Source organism: Mobula birostris, chromosome 2 (genome assembly GCF_030028105.1).
Source record: "Mobula birostris isolate sMobBir1 chromosome 2, sMobBir1.hap1, whole genome shotgun sequence".
Taxonomy (NCBI): domain Eukaryota; kingdom Metazoa; phylum Chordata; class Chondrichthyes; order Myliobatiformes; family Myliobatidae; genus Mobula; species Mobula birostris.
The window spans coordinates 130,789,863-130,813,395 of NC_092371.1; the positions used below are offsets into that span (position 1 = coordinate 130,789,863).

Below are 23,533 nucleotides of genomic sequence, written 5' to 3' on the forward strand. Positions count from 1 at the left end.
CCAGATTTTAACTTACCAAATAATTTTCATCCTGGAAAGCATAGTGCAATGTGGTAATCCATTGGCTGTCTCCATTTACTAACACATCCCGCTCTTCTCGAAAGCAAGCAGTCTGATTAAGAAAAAAAGTTTGCATGCAATATTTTATGAGATCAAGAATAATAATGTCATATCCAAATAAATTGCAAAATTGCAAGAATGCTTAATATGCAGTTATAGTCATACAACACTTGAACTCTCATCACTCACTGCCCTACCCCAACACAGCCCACCCCTCCCCCGCCACCCATGTCCATGCCAAATGCCAACTTGGTCCACAGCCATGGTCTTGATACTTTCTAACTGTGAGAATACTTGCCTCCATCACCCACTCAGCCAATGCATTCCACTTTCCAACACCCTGTGAGTGAAAAAGCTCTTCCTTGGATCCTCTCTCAACCTCTTAGCTCTTACCCTAAGCCATCAGATGCATCTGCTATGGAGACAAGTTTCTCATGAGCTTCTCCCTCTCGGCTCCCCAGAATATTGAGTTCAAACTTAAAAATGCTGCTTTCTAATGAAGGTATTAAATATTTATCAATATTTATCTGATATAAAAAGGGAGACAATAGGAGGACCCATTCAAAAATTAGCTCTCTGTAGCATAGAGTACTCGTAAACTGAATGGGATTACAAGGTCTATTGCTCAGACCATAATCCCACCTTTACGGAGAAGGGAGAGAAAAATAACTGGGCAAATCACCCTAGTGAGAGCAGGCTCCCTGACCCATTTCTTTGGTTGAGGAAAGAATGGTCCTAAATGTAATACAGCATGGTACTGCAGCTTCAATTATTTTGTATGTGCATGCGCACACACGAGTGCATGTGTGGGGTTGGCGGGGTGGGGGGCTGGTAGGGTGGTGGTGTGGTTAGGAGAAACAAAGTCACTTGCTGTAGGACTATAGATAAAATTAATTTTTTCACATTTACTTGTTATTATATTGATAAATACAAAATCTAAGTGTGACTGTTGTAATACACAGTTGGCTAAAGACTAATGATTTGCAGTAACTGCTATGACTGAGTAAAATCTGTAACTTAATGATAAATCAGTTAATCTTTTCCCATTTTCCCTCTCCAACTACTTCCCCTCCCTGTCACAACAGTAAAACATTTGCAAAATGAAACAAGCAACATCGCGGCATGATTTATTTGGAAATTTATATGACTGGCTTTAACCAGCTGGAAAATAACTGACAGCTAATTGGCTTCAACTATTGTTTTAAATTGCAATTCGACATAATACAACACATTTAGATAAGTTAAATGAAAATAGAAACAGTTACAAATATTCAGCAGGTCAGTACTTCCAGCATTTTTTGTTTTTAGTTCAAATTTCCAGCACTTGGTTTTTTTTTTGCTTTTTGACAAGTTAAAGATAGCTGCAGAAATTAGGCCAAAACATGTTTTTCAAACAACTAAGGTCAAACATAGTTTAATATAGTTTACAGCCGAACTTAATCTCAAACATGAAGGTATTTAAATTGGTCCAGCACAATTCCTCACACATTCCAATGGTTCTACACAAACAGAAATATACTTTCATACCCACTGTGCCATTCAATAAAAAAAATGGCCACTTTCCTTCACTGATCTAAGATACCATAATTTCTGAAAAATCCATCCATCTTCACCCTAAACATACTCAGAATATGTTAGGGTATATTCTTAGTTTCTTGTACAAAAATTAAAATGGGCTTCCTACAGGGCCATGATGTAAGAATAAATGGCTCTTGGGCGAAGGATAGAGAAGCTGTGCATAGGTCAATATGCTCAAGGATGCAGCATTAATTATTATACAATAAAGTTGGGGAAGGTTAGCCAGTCTAATAACACAAAGGGATATCTAATTATTAATTCAACTAACCAGGGATGGTAACATAACTGAAGTCAGCATAACACATGAAAGGGGAAAAACACTGAACTACTATGATGCTAGACTTGGATCAGGCAGAACTGAAGACAAGCAAAAAACAAAAACTGTATAGAGAAAACTGGGAAGTCAGTTAGTAATAAGAAATGAAAGAATGTCAGTGGCTGCAAGCCCAAAAGGAATTAACTGTAAGAAACAGTTTATCTAAGAAAGAGACAAAAGCTGTTTAACTATAGATAAGGGACAGAACTAAAAAAGCCACAAACCCAAAAAGTAAAAAATTATGATGATTGTTTATAATGAAAGTTTTGAATGAAGTTTTGATCATTGTCAAAATATTGTCATCAATTTCGACAATTGATGATTTGATGATTGATGTACGACAATATAATATCGTATATATACAATATATATAGGAGGAGCTGCAAAAGTGATGTAAGAAACTAGAGGCACATAGATAATGTAAACAAACTAGCAAAGAATATTAAGGGCAATGTTATAATTACCCAAAAATGAAACTAGGAAGTCAGAACTAATGATGGCTTCTTGAAAACAGCTGAGGTATTATGAAAAACGAGAAACAGCAGGCATGTTAAATAAGTCACCTGGACAAGCAAAGCCTGTAGTTACGTGAGTCGGTCAGAGGCTGGTTTACCTTAACAAATAACTCACCTTCTGAATTCTCAGGCTTTTACCCACTGTCAAGAGGGAAATCAGAACTCTGACAAAATAGTTAACATGCTCAAATAAGTAGAGCTTCAACAGCACTATCAAGGACTGAGTAACCCCATTTAATTGGTACTTTATCCATCTATTCTAAGCATTACTTCCCCCCAGAATCTGTACAGCATGTACTGATTGTGTGTAATTTGCAAACTACGCTACAGTAACTTGACATGGGCTCTCTGAATCCATATGCATGTCCCAAACCCCCATAATCGCAAAAAGCACAGCAGCCATCAGGGAAGGAGCACACCACCTGCTAGTTCACATTAGGTTCTGCACTGTGAAAATGTAACTAATTTCCTTCAATCAGCTGAAATCAAAAATCCTCAACCTTTCAAACTAACTGCAGCATGAAAACACATTCACAATTATGACTGCAACAGATCACCACCACCTCCTGAGGGCAATAAAAAAATTACCTTGCCCATGACATCTGCTACCCATCAGCAACTAAAACAAAATATTGAATGTCTAAACGTACTGATATTTTATTAAGGGTGGTGTCTCATCAGAACTAAAAGAACAAAATGCAAAAGAAAACAGTAACTGTAAACAATAACAAATTGCTGGTTTCTACAAAGGATTTTTAAAAGGAATGCCATACCCTCGCACTGTTGTGGACCGATACAAAGGTGATGACTAATAAACATACAAGAGGGAGATTGAAAACTTGGTTAAGTGGGGTAAAAACAACAACCTCTCACTCAATGTCAATAAGACCAAGGAACTGATTGTAGACTTCAGGAGAGGGAAACCAGAGGTTCATTTGCCAGTAATCATCGGAGGATCAGAGGTGGAGAGGGTCAGTAACTTTAAATTCCTGGGTGTCACTACCTCAGAGAACTTGTCCTGAACATATCATATAAGTGAAATTGCAAAGAAAGCACAACAGTGCCTCCACTGCCTTAGGAGTCTGTAGGTATTCGGCATAACAAAAACATTGACAAACTTCTATGGATGTGTGGTGGAAAGTGTACTGATTGTCTGCATTATGGCCTTATGGCCTGATATGGGAACACCAATGTCTTTGAGTGAAAAACCCTACAAAAGGTAGTGGATTTGGCCAAGTACATCGCAGATAAAGCCCTCCTAATCATCGAGCACATCCACATGAAATGTTATTATAGAAACGCAGCATCCATCATCAAAGATCCTCACCACACAGGCCATGTCTGTTCCTTGCTGCTACCATCAGGCAGAAGGTACAAGTGCCTTAGCACTTGCACCACCAGCCTCAACCATCAGGCTCTTGAACAAAAGGGGGTAACTGCACTCATTCCATTTCTGGTGTTCCCACAACCTATGGTCTCATTTAAGGACTCTTTATCCTGTTATTTCATGCTCTTGTTATTTATTGTTATTTATTTATATTTGCATTTTCAGTTTTTTGTTCATTGATCCTGTTTACAGTTACTGTTCTATAGATTTGCTAAGAATGCCCACTGGATAAAAGAATCTCAGGATTGTATATGGTGACATGTATGTACTCTAAAAATAAATTTCCCTTTGAACAAGAGAAGAAAATGTGATTTATGGGATGTGGATTAACAACACACCTAAGTTTGATAGGTGGTCATTTAGGATGGATTCTGAAAGGGAAAAGGAACTTGGAGCTAAAGGGATGCCTGCTAACATGCACCAAAACATTAAAGATGCTCAAGAGGTATAAGTTGTAAGAAAGTAGTTAACTTACAAGACTAAAAAATTGGGAGGACACAAAGGATGAGGGAGGTGGGAAGATGATGTAAGTGCGAAGGTGAGGGCAGGCAAGACTGAGTGGAAGTGGAAACCAAGGTTGAGGATGAGGAATTCCAAGGGAGAGATCAGCTGAAAGGCAAGCATTTGTTGAGGTGAAAGGTGATTGCAGATGAGACCGATGCACTTGGGCTTGGGAGGGATATAAGGGCAGCTAAAGGCTGTGGGTTAGGGGCAACATATGGGGGCAAGAAGAGACAAGGCAGCCCTGGAAAAGAAAAAAAGAAAGGTAGGGGAGGGCAAGGGGAAAAAGATACATCAGATTTTAAGTTATAACTGTTTTTTCTCCCCTCTGGTGGATGAGAATTTACTGGCCAGAGTTCTGCCATATCAGGTCAAGTCTGGTTAGAGCACAGCTGGACTGCATGTAGTTCTGGATACATACCTGTGGAAGAATAGAGCATAACTTCACCATGATGATAACTGAACTCCAAGGTATTGTAGAGATTTCCCCAGAATCTTAAGAGAGTTATGGTGTAATTTTATTGAAGTTTCAAGATAATAAGGGGACTCATTTCTTTCAATTGGTGAATTCAGGTGTAAAACGCTACATCCAAGCCAGAAATAGATTAGGAAACAAAACTGGACACAAAGGATATTATTAATCTGAGCCTGAAGCCAAATATGAAATGTTATATCTGAGGTGGATTTTCTATTCATTGTCTATGCAGTGCCTATAAAAAGTATTCACCCCTTCCCCTCAGAAGTTTTTGTGTTTTATTATTTAACAACATTGAATCACAGTGGATTTAATTTGGCTCTTTTGACAGTGATCAACAGTAAAAGGGTCTTTCGTGTCAAAATGAAAACAGATCTCTACAAAGTGATCTAACTACAAATATAAAACACTAAATAATTGCTTGCATAAGTATTCACCGCCTCCCTTTTAATATGACACCAAATCATCACTGGTTCAGCCAATTAGTTTTATAAGTCACATAATTACTTAAATGGAGAACTCCTGTGTGCAGTCAAGATGTATCAATTGAGTGTAGTAAAAATACACCTGTATCTGGAAGGTCCAACTGCTAGTGAGTCAGTATCCAGGCAAAAACTATGCCATGCAGACAAAAGAACACTCCAAGCAACTCCATGAAAAGGTTATTAAAAAACACAAATCAGGAGATGAATACATGAAAATTTCCAAGTCATTGAATATCCTTTGGAGTACAGTTATGTCAATCATCAAGAAATGGAAAGAATATGACACAGCTAGAGCACACTGTCCTCAAAAACTGAGTGACCGTACAAGAAGGGAACTAGTGAGGGAGGCCACCAAGAGACCTATGACAACTCTGGGGGAGTTAAGCTTCAATGGCTGAGATGAGAGAGACTGTGCATACAACAACTGTTGCCCAGGTACTTCACAAGTCACAGCCTTATGGGAGAGTGGAAAACAGAAAGCCACTGTTGAAAAAACTCACATGAAATCTCCTAGAGTTTGCCAGAAGGCATGTAGGAGGCTCTGAAGTCAGCTAGAAGGCCCTATGGTATGATGAAACCAAAACAGAGCTTTTTGGCCATCAGACGAAACACTAGACATCATCAAAAACACACCATCCCTACCGTGAAGCATGGTGGTAGCTACATCATGCTGTGGGGGTGCTTCACTGCAGCAGGCACTTGTAAAGGTAGAGGGCAAAATGAATACAGCAAAATACAGGGAAATCCTGGAGGAAAACCTGATACAATCTGCAAGTGCGACTTGGAAGATTTGTTTTCCAGCAAGACAATAACCCCAAGTATCAAGATCTGTTGTTAGAGATCTGTTTTCACTCTGACACGATAGTCTTTTTTCTAAGCAACACCCACATCTCCTCCATTTCCCGCACTTCGGCCCTCACCCCATCCTCCCACAACCACAACAGGGACAGAGTTCCCCTTGTCCTTACCTACCACCCCACCAGCCTCCAGATCCAGCACATAATCCTCCGCAACTTCCGCCACCTTCAACAGGACCCCACCACTAAGCACATCTTTCCCTCTCCACCCTTCTCTGCTTTCCGCAGGGATCGGTCCCTCCGCGACTCCCTTATCCACACGTCTATCCCCACTGATCTCCCACCCGGCACTTATCCCTGTAAGCGTAAGTGCTACACCTGTCCCTACACCTCATCTCTTGCAACCATTCAGGGCCCCAAACAGTTTTTCCCGGTGAGACAACACTTCACTTGTCAGTCTGTTGGGGTCATCTATTGCATCCGGTGTTCCCGGTGCGGCCTCCTCTACATCGGTGAAACCCGACGCAGATTGGGGGACCGCTTCGTCGAGCACCTCCACTCTGTCCGCCACAACAGACAGGATCTCCCGGTAGCCACCCACTTCAACTCTGCTTCCCATTCCCATTCAGATATGTCCATACATGGCCTCCTCTACTGCCATGATGAGGCTAAACTCAGGTTGGAGGAGCAACACCTCATATACCGTCTAGGTAGTCTCCAGCCCCTTGGTATGAACATAGAATTCTCCAACTTCCGGAAATTCCCTCCCCCTCCCTTCCTCTATCCCTATTTCACTCTACCCCCTGCCCCAGCTCCCTCATGGTTCCGCCTCCTTCTTCTACCACCCATTGTTTTCAGCACTATGACGTCAATGCTTCCCCTCCCCCACCCCTTTGTCTTTCAACTGAAGCTACAAGCATTCTTCAAATCCTTCCCCATCTTTCATTCTTCAGTCCTGACGAAGGGTTACGGCCCGAAACGTCGACTCATCGTTTCTGACTGATGCTGCCCAACCTGCTGAGTTCATCCAGCGTACTGAAAGTGTCGCTTTGATCTTTTACAGCATCTGCAGATTATTTTGTGCTTAAGAGTCTTTTTTCTGTTGATCAGAGTCAAAAAAGCCAAATTAAATCCACTGTGATTCAATGTTGTAAAATAATAAAACGTGAAAACTTCCAAGGGGAGTGAATACTTTTAATAGACACTGTATCTGTGGTTGAAATTGATAGACTTTTATACACATAATTTTACAGCAAAAAAAAATCACAAAACACAGGATAAGATGCGATTATCCTTCGTGGCAATGGGTCATGAGCACTTGCTCGAGAATGCCGTGATGTTTCATTGATTAGCCCACTACACCTCCTGAGGGCTCAACGACGACCCTTCTGGTGTCCCAGAGTCAACCCCATTGTGTCCTCCCACTCTCTTGATGTTATCTTGGAGCCCAGGAGAGGTCTTTTCACTTGATCCAAAGCCATTGACTGCTTCTTTCTGCTGCCTCTGCTGTGGCTCTGATGGTTTACTGTAGAGACAAACCATGGATCCCTAGTTCCTTCAACAATTTGATGGAGGATATGGCTATAAATCCCCAACAACCCACTTTCACAGGACAAACATTGGTTTTCCAGTCCTGTCACTGACTTCAGCTGCTAGATCTGCATAGCATAGTCTCTTGCGCTCATATGCTTCCGCCACTGAATCCTCCCTCAGGACTGAGCTCCACAATGTAGACAATCTGTAATGAATTGGACCAGAGAACCAAGTCTGGTTTAAGGTTAGTGGTAGCAATTTCCGGTGGAAAAGTGAGTTGTTTATTGACATCCGGCAGCATTCTCCAGTCATGGGTCACATTTATCTGTCCTGTTTCTGGCTTAGGAGGGATATTAGTTGATCTTTTTGCTCCCTCCCAGATGAATGCAGCTAGTGTCAAAGCGTTAGTTGTTCTCGGGGGCAAGGGGTTGGTAGCTATCCTCTTGGTCTCGATTGCCACTGCCAAACTCTTTAAGACCTGGTTGTAACACCACCTATATCTGCCTTGTATGAGGCCGGTTTTGCATCTTGCCAGGATATGTTTGAGGGTTGCCAGAATCAGGCACAGGGCACACAGTAGGTCCTCGATGAACCACTGGTGGAGGTTTCTTTTATGAGGGAAGCACATCATATGTAGCTTTGATGAGAAAGCTAAGTCTGTTTGCTTCCATTCCCATATGTCCTTCCAGCTGATTTTCCTCCTCTCAGTGCTTTCCCACTGCATCCAACGCCCCTGTGAGCCAGCCTTTACACTTCTGTCTGACTTGTCACCATCGCCGTACTTCCTTGACAACCATCTTCCTTCAATCTAGAATTGTGGCCTTGTGCCAGGTGGGTCCACTTGCTGCCAGACGAAAGGTGCCCCTGCCCTGTTGGACACCCATATTATCTCTAAGCCTAAGGGCTACAGTTGCTTGCTTCACCACAACAGCTGGGGTCCATTTCCACCCAGTTGGTAGATGGAATCTGCAACACACTTTCTGACTGGGTGGTGTAGCAGTTACACTCACCACTTGGCATAGAAATGTACAGACAAACTGCTGTTTAGCAGGATCACCATTAACCTGGTGGCTGAAGGGTTTTGAAGGATCACAGGATATAGGGATCAAGTGTAAATGTGGACAGCGTAATGGATCAACAATTATTTACTGAAGATCTAAAGAAGGTTCATTACTGTTCTTATGACTTGAGATCCTACTTTTCTGCAGAAGTGCTTATTACTATTTCTAACTAGCCTAAAATGGCGGGCACAATTGCAGCAGTTTGCCTCATCAGCAGGAGCCAGCTAACTGAAACAAACTGGGTGCAATCCCAGGATTTGATTGGTGTGCCCTTATACTTTTACATAATGCCTCAAGTCAAGCTCAGGAATGTGCTTTTCAATTTATGTCATGGTTACTAAGTGGAACAGAACAAAGAGGGTAAATGAGTAGGATACACCCAGGATCTGTATCATAAAACGGAAAAAATGGCTTCACTTCTGATCAGAACTGCATAAGAGCAAACTTAAATAACATGCTACAAACAATTGCACAAAAATTAATGCAAACGTGGATAATAGCTAACTTAATTGTGATTAAATAAAATGTTACATGTATCTTTATAAGTTACACGTGTTAAATAAAAGCAATTCAATCATTCCATTACTACGTTGTCCGCTACAGACACTGAAGATTTCCACAGTATGTCTGCTTGCTTTTATCCAGTCACAATATCCTCAACATCGAAGTTCAAAGTAACTCAAAAGTACATCACATAACTGAATGGAAATTAAACTTTAAGCTAAAGCATCTTATCTTTTGAATGTACCTCTGCTCGTTTCAGCATCTCCCATTTGTTAAGAATCTTCATGGCAAAAACCTTGTCTGCATTTTTTAACTTCACAACAGCAACCTGAAAGTTAAAAAAAAAGTTTGGGTATAAATTACTAAAATAATTTAAAGATTAGCATTATTGTAACATACAGCGAAAAGCTTCATTTGCATCAAATCAAATTAACAAGGATTGTGCTGAGCAGCCCGCAAGAGTCGTCACACTTCCACCGCCAACATAGCCATAGCATGCCCACATCTCACTAACCCTAACCGTACATCTTTGGAATGTGAGAGGAACCCCAAACAATCAGGGGAAACACACAAGGTCCCAGACAAATTCCTTAGTTGAAAATAATTACCTAATTAAACTAGTTTACAAATGTCAATTTTATTGGGTATATTCTAATAAAATGCACCAAACTCATACCTATTGGAGGAAAGACAGAATGAATTTCACTTTGGTTCTGATCAGCAGTTTTACAAAAAAAAAAATCTATGTAGTATTTAGGCCACAAGGATATTTCAATAAACTCCATAAAATTATTCGTGAAGTTCATTTATTATTGTAAAGAAATAGGAGCCATGAACTCTGTGGCTCTTTAAGCCTGCTCTGTCATTCACGGTGATCATAAATGATCTCCTACAACAATCATGTTTTCCTGCCCCATACATATATCTCTAGCTTCCAGTAAGATTCAGAAATCTATTGAACTATTTTGAAAAATGAAATGACAGTGAAAGGTGCCATAGAACCCCACCATAGAGAACTCATTCCTCTCCCCCCTCACATGAAGACTTTTTTCCTCATTCCAGTCTTAAGTGGTCTCCCATTTATTCCGAGACAGTAATTCTTTGAGATCGCAATACACACAACATGCTGATGGAACTCAGCAGACCAGGTAGCATCTATGGAAAACAGTAAACGGTCCACATTTCAGGCCGAGACCCTCCATCAGGACTGGAAAAAATAGATGAGAAATTAGAGTAAGAAGATGGAGAGAGGAGAGGAAGAAGTACAATGTTGTTCGGTGATAGGTAAAACCAGGAGTAGGGGGAGGGGTGAAGTAAAGAGCTGTGAAGTTGATTGGTGAAAAAGATAAAAGGCTGGAGAAGGGGGAATATGATTGGAGACAGTAGAAGGCCAGGGAAGAAAGGGAAGGGGAGGAGCACCAGAAGGTGGTGATGGCCAAATAAGGAGAGAAGGTGAGAGGGGAGATGGGACTGCAGACTGGTGAACGGGTGGGTGAGAATTACCAAAAGTTCAAGAAATCTGTGTTCACGTCATCAGATTGGAGTTATCCAGATCGAATACAAGGTGTTGCTCCTCCAATCTGAGCATGGCCAAATCATGGCAGTAGAGGAGGTCATGTACTAACATGGCGAAATGGGAATGGGAAGTAGAATTAAAATGGGTGGCCACCAGAAGATTCTGTTCTTTCTGGTGGACTGAGCATAGGTGCAAGGTGAAGTGGTCTCCCAATCTATGTCAGGTCTCACAGATATCTTGAGACCGTTCAGTCAGAGGAAATGTCCTCCATGCATTCAGCATGTAGAACCCTGTAAGAAAAATTCCAAGTTTCAAGGAGCGCTGACTCTTCTAAATTTAAGTGAAGCAGCCCAGTCTGTTTGGACACCTCTCATATGGGAAGTCCACCATCCCAGGGACTAGCCTCATGAATTTTCACTGTAGTGTGTTCATAGTAAGTATAACTTCTTTCAGCTAAAGAGAAATAACAGTGCACAATAGTTCAGTTGCAATATCAACAAGACGCAATGAAAAAACAACTTTACTGCTGCACTTAAATCTTCTCACAATAACAACCAACATACTACTTGCCGTACCAACACATTGGCTTCAGTTAAGTGCAGAAGGATACCCAAGTCCCTTTGATCATTAACATTACCCAATCTCTATTTAAAAATTTGCTCTGCTTTTCTGTTTGTGCATCAAAATGGATAAATAAGCATTTTCTCATATTATATTCCAGCCCACTCACACAACTCGTGTAATATTCTCTTGAATTGCCTCTGCATCCTCCTCACAATTCCACCTAACTCTGTGCCATCAGCAGTCCTGAAAAGATGATATCTGGCTCGTTCAGCCGAATTGTTGATGTAAATCGGAAATAACAAAATCGCAAAGGCTGATGAGCACAGGACTGAAGGTGCTATATTTGAAAGCACGCTCTAAACGTAATAAGATGGATAATCTTGCAACGCAGTTAGAAATTGGCAGATATGACCTTGTGGGCATCACTGAGTCGTGATAATAATTGGGAGCTTAACATCCAATTTCACATGCTGCAACTACACTTTTGATTGGACAGTGGCACAGACGCGGTAGAAGTGCTCCCACGCATGTCCGAAGTAGAGCTTGAAAAACCCAGTCTCCATAAAAGTGTTCTGTTCCGGGTGTCAGATGTGGGATTTCCAGTAGACTTCCAGCCTCCCTGATGGCTACCCTTGCGCCAGGGACATCAAAATGCAGCTCCTTAGAGACCATGTTAGGGAACTGGAGCTGCAGCTCGATGACCGTCAGCTTGTTAGGGAAAGTGAGGAGGCGACAGACAGGAGCTACAAGGAAGCAGTCACCCCAAGGCTACAGGAGACAGATAAGTTGGTGACTGTCAAGAAAGAGAAGGAAAAACATCAGATACTGGACAGCATACCTGTGATCATTCCCCTTAACAATAAGTACTTGATTTTGAGAGTACTGTTGGGGGGACAGACTATCTGAGGGAAGCAACAGTGGCCGTGACTTTGGCGCTGAGTCTGGCCCTGTGGCTCAGAAGGGTAGGGAGCTGAAGAGGATGGCAGCAGTATGCCTCTCAGGTGCCTGAGTCTGCAATGTTTCTGAACATGCTCACAACATCCCAAAAAGTAGTCGTGGTACATATTTGTACCAACAACATAGGTAGAAAAAGGGAGGAGGTCCTGAAAACAGAATACAGGGAGTTAGGAAGGAAGCCAAGAAGATCTAAAGGGTAGTAAACTCGGGGTTACTGCCTATGGCATTCAACAGTGAGTATAGGAATAGAATGACATGGCAGATAAATGTGTGACTGAGGAATTGGAGCAGAGGGCAGGGATTCAGATTTCTGGATAACTGGGACCTCCTCTGGGGCAGGTGTGACCTGCACAAAAGGGACTGTTTGCACTTAAATGCAAGGAGGTCCAATATCCCTCTGGGCAGGTTTGCTAAAGTTGTTGGGAGTGAGGTGATTTAAAATAATATGGCAGGGTGATGGGAACCAATATTATAGAGCTGAGGATGAGCCAGTAGATCTACAAGTAGATGATGAGTGTGATATGAATGTAAGGAAGGACAAGCCAATAATTAGGCCCAAATGCAGACAGTACAATAAGTTAAATTGTACCACAGAGGCAAAATTCAAAAGGCGGAAGAATGTGGGACTGAAAGTGCTGTACTTAAATGCACATAGCATTTGGAATAAGGTGGTTGACCTCATGGCGCAATTAGAGATTGATTGGTATGACGCTGTGGTCATCAGATTTATGGCTAAAAGGTGGTAATTGTTGGGAGCTTCATAGCAAAGGATATACTTTGTATCAAAAGGACAGGCAGGAAGGCATAGGCAGTGGTGTGGCTCTGTTGGTAAGAGATGGAATTACATCTTTAGAAAGAGGTGACAGTCAGAGGAGCTTGAACCTTTGTGGGTGCAAGGGCAAAAAATACTGTTATGGGAATCATATATCAACCTCCAAATAGTAGCCAAGATGTGGGGTTGAGATTACAATAGGAGCTGGAAAGGGCAGGTAATAAGGGTAATGTCACAATTGTAATGGGGGACTTCAATATGCAAGGGGATTGGGAAAATCAGGTTGGAATTGGATCACAAGAGAGGGAATTTGTTGAATGCCTACGAGATGGCTTTTAGACCCTTGTGTTTGACCCTACTTGGGGAAAAGAATATCTTAGATTGGGTGTTGTGTAATAATCCAGATCTTATGAGGGAACTTAAGGTAAAGGAACCTGTAGGAGTCAGTGATCATAATATGATTGATTTCATACTGCAATTTGAGAGGGAGAAGCACAAGTTAGATCCATCAGTATCACAATGGACTAAAGGAAATTACAGAGGCATGAAAGAGCACCTTACCCAAATGGATTGTGGGCAGGTGAGGGGTTGACTAGCGGGGATGACGACAGAGCAGAGGCGGCTGAAGTTTCTAGGAATAGCTCACAAGATGCAAGAGAGAAGGAGAGATACATTCCATAGAAGAAGTTATTCTCAAATAGCAGGGGAAGGCACCCGTGGCTGACAAGGGAAGTTAAGGATTGCACAAAAGCCAAGGAAAGGGCATATAATATAGCAAAAGTGATTGGGAAGTTCTTAAAATCCAACAAAAGACAACTAAAAAAGCTACAAGAAGGAAAAAGATGAACTATGAGGGCAAACTAGCCAATAATATAAAGCAGAATACTAAAAGGTCTTTCAGTTATATGAAGAGTAAAAGGGAGGTGAGAGTTGATATTGAACCACTGGAAAATGATGCTGGTGAGGTAGTAATCGGAGACAAAGAAATGGTGGATGAACTTATTAAGTACTTTGCATCAGTCTTCACTGTGAAAGACACTAGCAGTGTGCCAAAGGTCTGTGACAGTCAGGGAGCAAGAGTGAGTTCCATTACTACTACAAAGGAAAAAGTGCTAGGCAAACTGAAAGGCCTTAAGGTAAATAAAGTCACCTGGACAGATGGACTACGTCCTAGAATTTTAAAAGAGGTTGTTTTAGTTATAATCTTTCAAGAATCACTTAATTCTGGTATGATTCCAAAGGACTGGAAAATTGCACTCCACTTTCCAAAAAGGGAGGAAGGCAAACAAAAGGAACTTGTAGGCAGTTAGCCTAACATCAGGGTTGGGAAAGCACTGGAGTCTTGTTGTTAAGTATGAGGTTTCGGGGTACTTTGAAACCAATGATAAAATAAGTCAAAGTCAGCACGGTTTCTGTGAAGGGCAATCTTGCCTGATAAATCTGTTAAGAGTTCTTCAAGGAAGTAACAAGTAGGGTGGACAAAAGAGAAGCAGTGGATGTCATTTACTTGAATTTTCAGGAAACACTGATAAGGTGCCACACGAGACTACTTAACAAGATAAAATACTATGGTGTTACAGGAAACAAACCGGCATGGATAGAGGAATGGCTGACAGGCCGGAGGCAGCAAGAGGGAATAAAAGGAGCATTTTCTGGTTGGATGAAAGTGACTAGTGGTGTTCCTCAGGGGTCAGTATACAGAACGCTACCTGTCACATTGTTTGTCAATGATATAGATAATGGAATTGATGGCTTTGTGGCAAAGTTTGCAGATGATACCCAGACAAGTGGAGTGGTAAATAGTGCTGAGGAAGCAAATTGATTGCAGAAGGACTTAAGAGCAATTAGAAGAATGGACAAAAAAGTGGCATATGGAATATAGTGCTGGGGATGTAGGATAATGCGTTTTGGTAAAAGGAACATGAGCGCAGTCTACTATCTAAATGGAGATAAAATTCAAACATCCTAGATGCAGAGGGACTTGGGTGTACTTGTGTAGGACTCCCAGAAGGTTAATTTGCAGATTGAATCTGTGGTAAAGAAGGGAAATGCAATGTTAACATTCATTTCAAGGGGAACAGAATATAAAAGCAAGAGATAATGCTGAGGCTTTATAAGACACTAGTCCAGACACCCCACCTCTCCCGGAAGATCCAGGAGTCTCCCAGATATCGATAGTGGCTCCCCGACGCCCGGAAATTATATACAATATCCCGGAAATAGATTTTTTTGAGAGGGAGAGCAAGCATCCTGATTGGTCTCTCTTTGTGCTAAGACTATTCAAATATTCAAAGCGAAATCTGCTAGTTTCCCAATTGGTCTGGGCATCAAAGGCAGGAATATGGGGTTGAGTAGGATCTGGGATCAGCCACGAGAAACTGGTGGAGCAGACTTAATGGGCTGCATGGCCTAATTCTGCTCCTATATCTTATGGTAACTAAAGGACAGGCAGGGAAGTAGAAGGGTTGAGGTGACTCTATTGGTAAAAATGACATCACATTCTTAAAAAGAGGTGACATAGGATTGGAAGAAGTAGAATCCTTCTGAGTAGAGCTAAGAAAATTCAAGGGTAAAAAGCCCCTGATATGAGTGATATATAGGTCTCTGAGCAATAGCCAGGATGTGGGATACAAATTACAATGAGAGATAGAAAATGCTGGCAAAAAGGGCAATGTTGTGATAATCATGGGGAATGTAATATGCAGTTAGTGTTGGAACCCAAGAGACAGGATCTGTAGAATGCCAACAACATAGCTTTTCAGAGCAGCTCGTGGATGAGCCCACTAGGAGAAACCCTATTCTGGATTGGGTGTTGTGTAATGAACCGGAATTGATTGGCGAGCTTAACGTAAACGAACCCTAAGAGACATAGATCAAAACATGATAGACTTTACCCTGCAGTATGAGAGGGAGAAACGAAAGTCAGTTGTATCAGAATTAGATTAGACTAGATTAGATTCAACTTTGTCATTCTGCTGAGTACAGATACAAAGCCAATGAAATGCAGTTAGCATCTAACCAGAAATGCAAAGAATACTGTTATTTACAAAATAACTGTGAATAAAAAGTGCTACAGCACACAATTATAGAAGTACTGAGACAGTACAATATGGGTGCAAACCTGCCTAGCGCTGTGATATGAGGTCCAGCAGGGTCAGAGCCTCAGGGAAGAAGCTCTTCCTGTGCCTGCTGGTGCGGGAGTGGAGGCTCCTGTAGCGCCTACCGGAAGGGAGGAGAGTGAAAAGTCCATGGTTAGGGTGAGATGCATCCCTGATAATGCTTTTTGCCCTGCCCAGGCAGCATTTATGGTAGATGTTCTCAAGGGTGGGTAATTTGGTGCCGATAATCCGCTGGGCAGTTTTCACCACATGCTGGAGTGCTTTGCTGTCCGATACGGGACAATTGCCATACCACACTGAGATGCAGTTGGTGAGCATGCTCTCAATATTTGGAGAATGTAATAACCAAAAACCTTGTATGAAGGCTGTCCACTATCTGCATTGATTTTGTTCATATACAATCAATCAAAAGAACACGGCAGTGTACACTGGATGAATCCCTCCGTAACTATTAGGATCTAATATACAGTTTTATAGTACTGTACTGGTAGTGTTGTAATTTGTTCTATATTTCATTTTAATACATAATTTGTTACATAACTAAACAGTACAATTGTGTTCGGCACGTGGCCAAGTGGTTAAGGCGTTCATCTAGTGATCTGAAGGTCGCTAGTTCAAGCCTCAGCTATGGCAGCGTGTTTGTGTCCTTGAGCAAGGCACTTAACCACACATTGCTCTAGTGTCTGTGTGTGGAATGGCCCCCCACACAGACTTCCAATCTGCGTCTTGTAAGGCATGAAAATGCCTGACGCAGGCCTCTCATGATCTGAGTCGATGTTCCTCCTAAACAGTACAACATTTTTTTATGCCTTTCTAACTATTTCCTCGAAACTTCAGTGGTAAAAGTCTGTCAGTAACCTGGGACAGAGGTGAGTTTTCTTGATGCTCCGCAGGAAATAAAGGCGTTGTTGCGCCTTTTTGATCGGGATGGAGGAGTTCAGGGACCAGGTGAGATCCTCGGAAATGTGGACACCAAGGAATTTGAAGCTTGATACACGCTCCACTACAGCTGAGGGGCCCCACCCGAAGCTGAGAATTTTCTCAGGAGCCACGCCTACCCCGGAAGGGGAGGACGACTATGACACATGGATCGAAAATACGTCCCAGTTGTTAGAGGCATGGCCAGACTTGGATGAGGAAAAGAGACAACGATTGGTGTAAAGTTTGCAGGGAGGGGCGGCCAGTGTCGTCCGGGAGCTGAAAGCTGAACAGCCCTTGGCTTCCCTGGCAGAGTATGTGGAAGCTTTGGAGGGAGCGTATGGAATGTTGAGAGGTTCCTGGAAGCTTTTAGCGGAGTTTCACCACATGCAGCAGGGAAGAGGGGAAAAGCTCTCAGAAAACATTTTTCGGCTGGACAGAATGCTTACTGGGTTGCGGCGCTGAGAGGTTGAGGATGAGTCAGATATTTAGTGGTTCCCTAGGGGAAGACAAGGTGGCTTGGAGGATCCAGCAGTCCTATAAAAGGAGCCCCCCCCCCCCCGCCAATCATTCGGGCAGCTGATTAGAGAGGTGCAGGAGGATGAGAGCACATTGGGCCAGAAAGAGGGCTCTGGTCACCGGGGACGATCCTCAGTGGTACAGGAGATGGTGGCCGGGTTGAGAACCGAGAAACCCAAGGGGGGTAGGGACCCCTCACTTGAGGGGATGGACAGGGAGAGTACCCCCTTCGGGGGACCGCCTGCACAATGGGCTGGGATTCGTAGGCATCTCGGGAGGAGAGGGGCGGCGGGTAGCGTGTGCTATAACTGCGGGAAAGAGGGGCATATCCAGCGGGAATGTGAGCGGCCAGGGGTGTGCTACAGCTGTGGGGAAGAGAGACACTTTCAGAGGGATTGTGAGAGACAAGGCACCCCGCGCAGGGCAAGCTCCCGGGCGACTAAGAAAGGAGAGGAATCGGGAAACTTAGGAGAGACTCAGTGAGGGAACGGACTGGAGTCTCTGGAGGAACACATTCCCAGAAATCAGTCATGGGACCCCCAAAAGCCCAAGCCCTTATTCCGGATGGATTAGTGGGACCCCGTTCCAGTGTGTCCCTATGAATAGAGGGAATCTTTGCAAGAGCCATCCTTGACACAGGGTCGCAGGTTACCTTATTGTACCAGTCGTTCTACAAAAAATATCTAAAGCATTTGCCAGTAACTCCGTTTAATGCCCTGGAGATTTGGGGTATAAGTGATGGTGATTACCCGTACGATGGGTACCTGTCAGTGAGATTAGAATTCTCGGAGGGCGATGTGGGAGTGTCTGAAGCCCTTGAGACGTTGGTGTTGGTTTGTCCGGACCCGGTGGAAACAAGTGGCGCTGCCCTCTTGTGCGACGGCTCCTGGGAGCCTGTAAGGAGAAGGCGGGGGAGAACTTTCTGGAGACCCTCTCGGTACACCCAGTGTTTCGAGCGGCGATGGAAGAAGCAGGTGACCCCATGGGGCTGGATCCTAAGTTCAAATGAGGGACAGTGGGGTGTACTCAGGCGAGGCCTAAAGGGATACGGCCAGGGGAGGTGGTAGTGATGGGGACTCCCAGATTCCCCGGAGTACCGGCGGGCGAGGCCCTGTTAGTAGACACCCTGGAAGACCTTGAAGGGGAGTCCTGGTTCCCGGGTGGGGTACTGGTGAGACCTGAATTGCAGAGGCCCTCGGTTGTACAGGCACACCGGATGGGGGTGATTGTAAGGAACACAACAGAGAGGGCGATCACCTTTAAGCACGGGGTGCCCATCGCGCACTTGTTCCCAGTGACGGTGATGTCTAGCACCCCCGTGAGGCCTACTGGAGGAAAACTATTGGAGAACAGAGGGCAGCTGACCAACTAGGCCTTTAATTTTGAGGACTCCCCTGTCCCGCCGGAGTATAAGAGAAGGCTGGTGGAGAAGTTGCTGAAGCTAGGGGATGTCTTTTCTCAGGGCGAGTTTGATGTGGGCTGTTCCAAGAGCACTAGTCACACTATCCGGGTGACAAATGATACCCCGTTTAGAGAAGGGTCGTGGCGGGTGACCCCAGCAGATGTGGAAGAAGTGCGGCAGCACTTGTAGCAGTTGAAGGACACAGGGATTATCGCAGAGTCCCGGAGCCCCTGTGCGCCCCCCATAGTAGTGGCTAGGAAGAAAAATGGGAAGGTATGCATGTGCATGGACTGTAGGACCCTGAACCAGTGCATTGTCCCTGACTAGTATACGGTCCCAAGGGTTGAAGACGTATTGGCCTGTCTGAGTGGTGCTCAGTGGTTTAGTGTATCGGATTTGCAGAGTGGGTATTACCAGATTCCAAAGAGTGAGGCCGATAAAGAGACGGCGGCCTTTATCTATCCCCTGGGATTCTTTCAGTTGGAACGAATGCCCCAAGGCATATCGGGGGGGCCCCAGCCTCCTTCCAGAGGCTCATGGAGAGGGCAGTGAGGGCTATGAACTTGCTCGAGGTGTTGGTGTATCTGGATGACCTGATAGTGTTCGGATCTACTTTGGAAGAACATGAGGAGCGGCAGCTGAAGGAGGAAGGGTTGAAACTTTCCCTGGATAAATGCCAGTTCTGTAAAACGTTGGTCGGCTATGTTGGACACATAATTTCGCGAGATGGAGTGGCGACTGATCCGGCTAAGATAGACGCAGTGACCACCTGGCCGAGACCCCAGAAGGTGAGCGCCCTGCGCTCATTTTTGGGGTTCTGTGGGTATCACCGGCGATTCGTGAAAGGATATGCTAAAATGAGTCACCCATTGAACCAGCTGTTGTGTGGCTATCTACCCGCGAGGAAGAAAAGGAAGGGGAACCGAGGGCAGGAAGCAGGAGGATACTTGAACCTGTTGGAGCCCTTCGGATCGAGGTGGGATGCTCAATGTGAGGAAGCGTTCCAATCTCTGAAAAGGGTGCTGACACAGGCCCCGGTGTTGGCTATTGCTGATCCCCGGAAGCCGTATGTACTGCACACAGATGCCAGCCAAAAAGGGTCTGGGGGCTGTCCTGTACCAGGAACAGGGCAACAGATTAAGGCCAGTGGCGTTTGTCAGCCGAAGTTTGTCGCCATCTGACAGAAACTATCCCACTCATAAGTTGGAGTTCCTGGCGCTGAAATGGGCAGTGGTGGACAAGTTGAGCGACTATCTATACGGGGCCAAGTTTGAGGTGAAAATGGACAACCCTCTCACTTAAATCCTGACCTCGGCAAAACTGGACGCTACTGGGCATCGGTGGTTGGTAGCCTTGTCTGCCTATGATTTCAGCCTGAAGTACCGGCCGGGGAATCGGAACATCGATGCAGATGCTTTATCTCGTTGGGCGCATGAGGGGTCGGGCACAGACGAGGAGTGGGAGAGCGTCCCTGTCCCGGGAGTGAAGGCCATGTGTTAATTAGTGAGCGATGCTAAAGCAGGAGTCCCGATGGGGCCAGATTGGGCAGTGGATCAATTGGGGGCTGATGATGACACGTTACCCATTGTTTACTGTAATTTAACTGCTCTGAGGACCAGGCAGTTGCTGGAGTCAAGCCCCCAGGAAGTGGGGGCGGCTCAGCGTGATGACCCGGGCATTGGCACTATCTGGTACACAGCTAAAAAGGGGGATATGGCTCAGGTGGAGAAGGCAAAACACGCCTCAGTGCCATTACTACTGAATGAGTGGCCTCGGTTGAAGCTGAAGAACCAAATCTTGTACCGGGTCACGTCGCCCCCGGACCACCCCTGGCGTTGGCAGCTGGTCATGCCTGAGAAGTATCGGAAGACTGTGCTCCAGGCACTACATGATGATTCCGGGCACTTGCGGATGGAAAGACCTAGGGATTACTCAAGGACTGGTTTTACTGGCCCTGGATGAGGGGAGAGGTTGAAGAATACTGTAAGAAATGTAGTCGTTGCATCAGGAGGAAGACCTTGCCTGCGCAGGCGGCTCCTTTGTCCCACTTGCAGAGTGTGGGACCCATGGACCTGGTGGGTATGGATTTCCTGTCTATTGAGCCAGACACCAGCAACACTGCGAATGTCTTAGTCATCACGGATCACTACACTAGATATGCTCAGGTATTTCCCACCGAGGACCAGAAAGCGACTACAGTAACGAAGGTGTTATGGGAGAAGTACTTTGTTCATTATGGCCTCCCCAGGCGGATCCATAGTGATCAGGGACGGGACTTCGAGAACAGGCTTATCCATGAATTACTGGATATGCTTGGGATCGAGAAATCCAGTACCACACCCTATCACCCGCAGGGTAATCCTCAGCCCGAGAGGTTTAACCAGACCCTGTTGGACATGCTCGGGACTCTGGAGATCGGTCAGAAGAGTAAGTGGAGTCAGCACATCGGGCATTTGGTTCACTGTTACAATTGTACTCGCAATGACGCTACAGGGTACTTGCCTTTTTATCTGATGTTCGGGCGGGAAGCGAGGTTGTCCACTGACCTGTGTTTTAGGACTGAAGCGGGTGAATTACCTTCGAAGCCCTATCTGAAGTATGTGTCCGATATGAGGAGAGAGTTGAAAAGGGCATACGAGTTGGCTGAGGCGGCGGCCACCAAGCAGAATCAGAGGAATAAGAGGAGGTATGATCAGAAAGTGAAGTTCGCCCAACTATTGCCATGGGACCGGGTCTTCCTACAGAATTTAGGACTCCCTGGTAAACACAAGTTGGGGAATCGCTGGGCGACCACCCCCTATGTGGTAGAGAGCCAGATGCCAAATCTACCTGTTTACTGGGTGAGACCAGAGGATGGGAAGGGGCCTGTCAAGGTACTCCATTGGAAGCACCTATTGCCCCTGAGTCAAGAGGTGCAGGTAGACCAAGAGCCCGGATGGGAGGTTACGCCTAGTACGAGGACTCTGCGGGGGCACGGGGCGAGGGAAGAGCCCGCTGCGAAAGAAGTGGGGCCGGGCCCCACCCTAGAAAGGGATACTGCTTCAGAACACGATGATTCGGATGTGTGGCACCTACTTCTGTTTGGTAATTCCCCGGTACCGGAAGAAGAGACTCCTGAGCCTTCCCCCACTGAGTTAGGTGAAAGGAGGGAGGGTGTTGAGGACCAGCCTGAGATACAGCCGACATTGGGGGAAGACAGGGTGGAACCAGAACCTGTGACAGAGGGCTCACAGGTGACGAGGGGTCCCAGTGAGGGACAGGGTGAGGGTCCAACAGGTAGGCCCGGGGTGTCTCCCGTGGTGTCTGAGCCGGAAGAGTCGGCAGAGGAGGTACGGAGGTCTCAGAGAAGTAGGCACCCCCTGGAGAGGTTGACCTATACAGCGTCAGGAGAACAGGGTGTGATCTCTACTGCCCTGGGAAGTTATGTCACTGCTTTATGCACCTGGGTTGGGTTTTGTGTTTTGCAAGGAGCATTGGTGAACTCCTTTAATGTCATGAGGGCATGACTTTTATTTGGTGGGAGGAGAGTATAAGGGGTTTCTTCTTTTATGTTACTGCGTATGCTAATCAAAATGGTTTCTTTGTTATGTTATAATTAAAATGGTTTCTCTGTGATGTTAACTGCTGAGACAGTGATTCTTTTTCTAGCAGCTAGCAGCTTGTTTGGGTTATCAATAATGATAAGGAGGGAATGAACCAATGGGTGTCCATGTCATTCTTTTTTTGGGGTGATATTCTGTCTCATATGGCTGGGAACCGGTGTGTTTGGCGGGCTTTTCAGGAGAGACCGGGAGAAGACGGACGTGCTGGTCGATCACCTTGGGTGGTCCCGAGCGGCGAGTCGAGGGGGTCAGAGTGGATCGCAGGGTCAAGAGAGAAGACCCCGGGTATTTGAGCTCCAACTGTGTGCACGAAGAAATTGAACTTTGATAAGTCTGCCGCCTTTTTCTTTTTCTTTTGTATTGTATCCCTAGTAATCACATAGTCCCAGTAAGATTTATAAAGTGTAAACTGTAAAGTGTACATTCTGTGCTGTCTGATATTTGATGTCTGAGGTCATACCAGCTGGCATTGCACAGCAACCGATGCAACCGGGAGACACGGTTGGGCAGCAGATGGGCTTTCCCCTGGATAAATAAGAGCCGATATAGCTGAGCATTACATTTGTGGGGGCTCGTCCGGGATTGAATTTTCAGTAAGCTGTATAAATTGCCACGTTAAGTAGTGCGGAGATGGATCGAGACAAGATTGTAAGCTGGTGTGAGTTAGAGGACATACCAGTTAATCATGCGTGCGTGTTAAGTGAGGTGGATTTCCGCACTTTGGGAGAAGTACTTGTGCAAGGGTTGAGTTTGATCAAAGGTCCCATTGATGATGCAAAGATCATTGCCAGAGTCTCAGCAATCTCCTCCCTCGCCTCCCACAGTAGCCTGGGGTACATCTCGTCCAGTCCCGGTGACTTATCCAACTTGGTGCTTTCTAAAACTTCCAGCACATTCTCGTTCTTTATGTCTATATGCTCATGCTTTTCAGCCCATTGTAAGTCGTCCCTAC

At 44.8% G+C, this 23,533-nt stretch overlaps 1 protein-coding gene across 8 annotated transcripts in view; it reads right to left on the minus strand.

Annotated features, from left to right (window-relative positions):
* LOC140191079 (serine/threonine-protein kinase MRCK alpha-like) overlaps positions 1 to 23,533 on the minus strand; it is a 596,213-nt gene that overhangs the window by 375,434 nt on the left and 197,246 nt on the right. For all 8 annotated transcript variants that reach the window (XM_072248222.1, XM_072248216.1, XM_072248164.1 and 5 more), the window contains 2 exons: positions 9,457 to 9,540; positions 17 to 112 (listed from right to left, as the gene is read on the minus strand). In XM_072248222.1, coding sequence (XP_072104323.1) covers positions 17 to 112; positions 9,457 to 9,540 — 180 coding nt within the window. The remainder of the gene's footprint in view (positions 1 to 16; positions 113 to 9,456; positions 9,541 to 23,533) is intronic.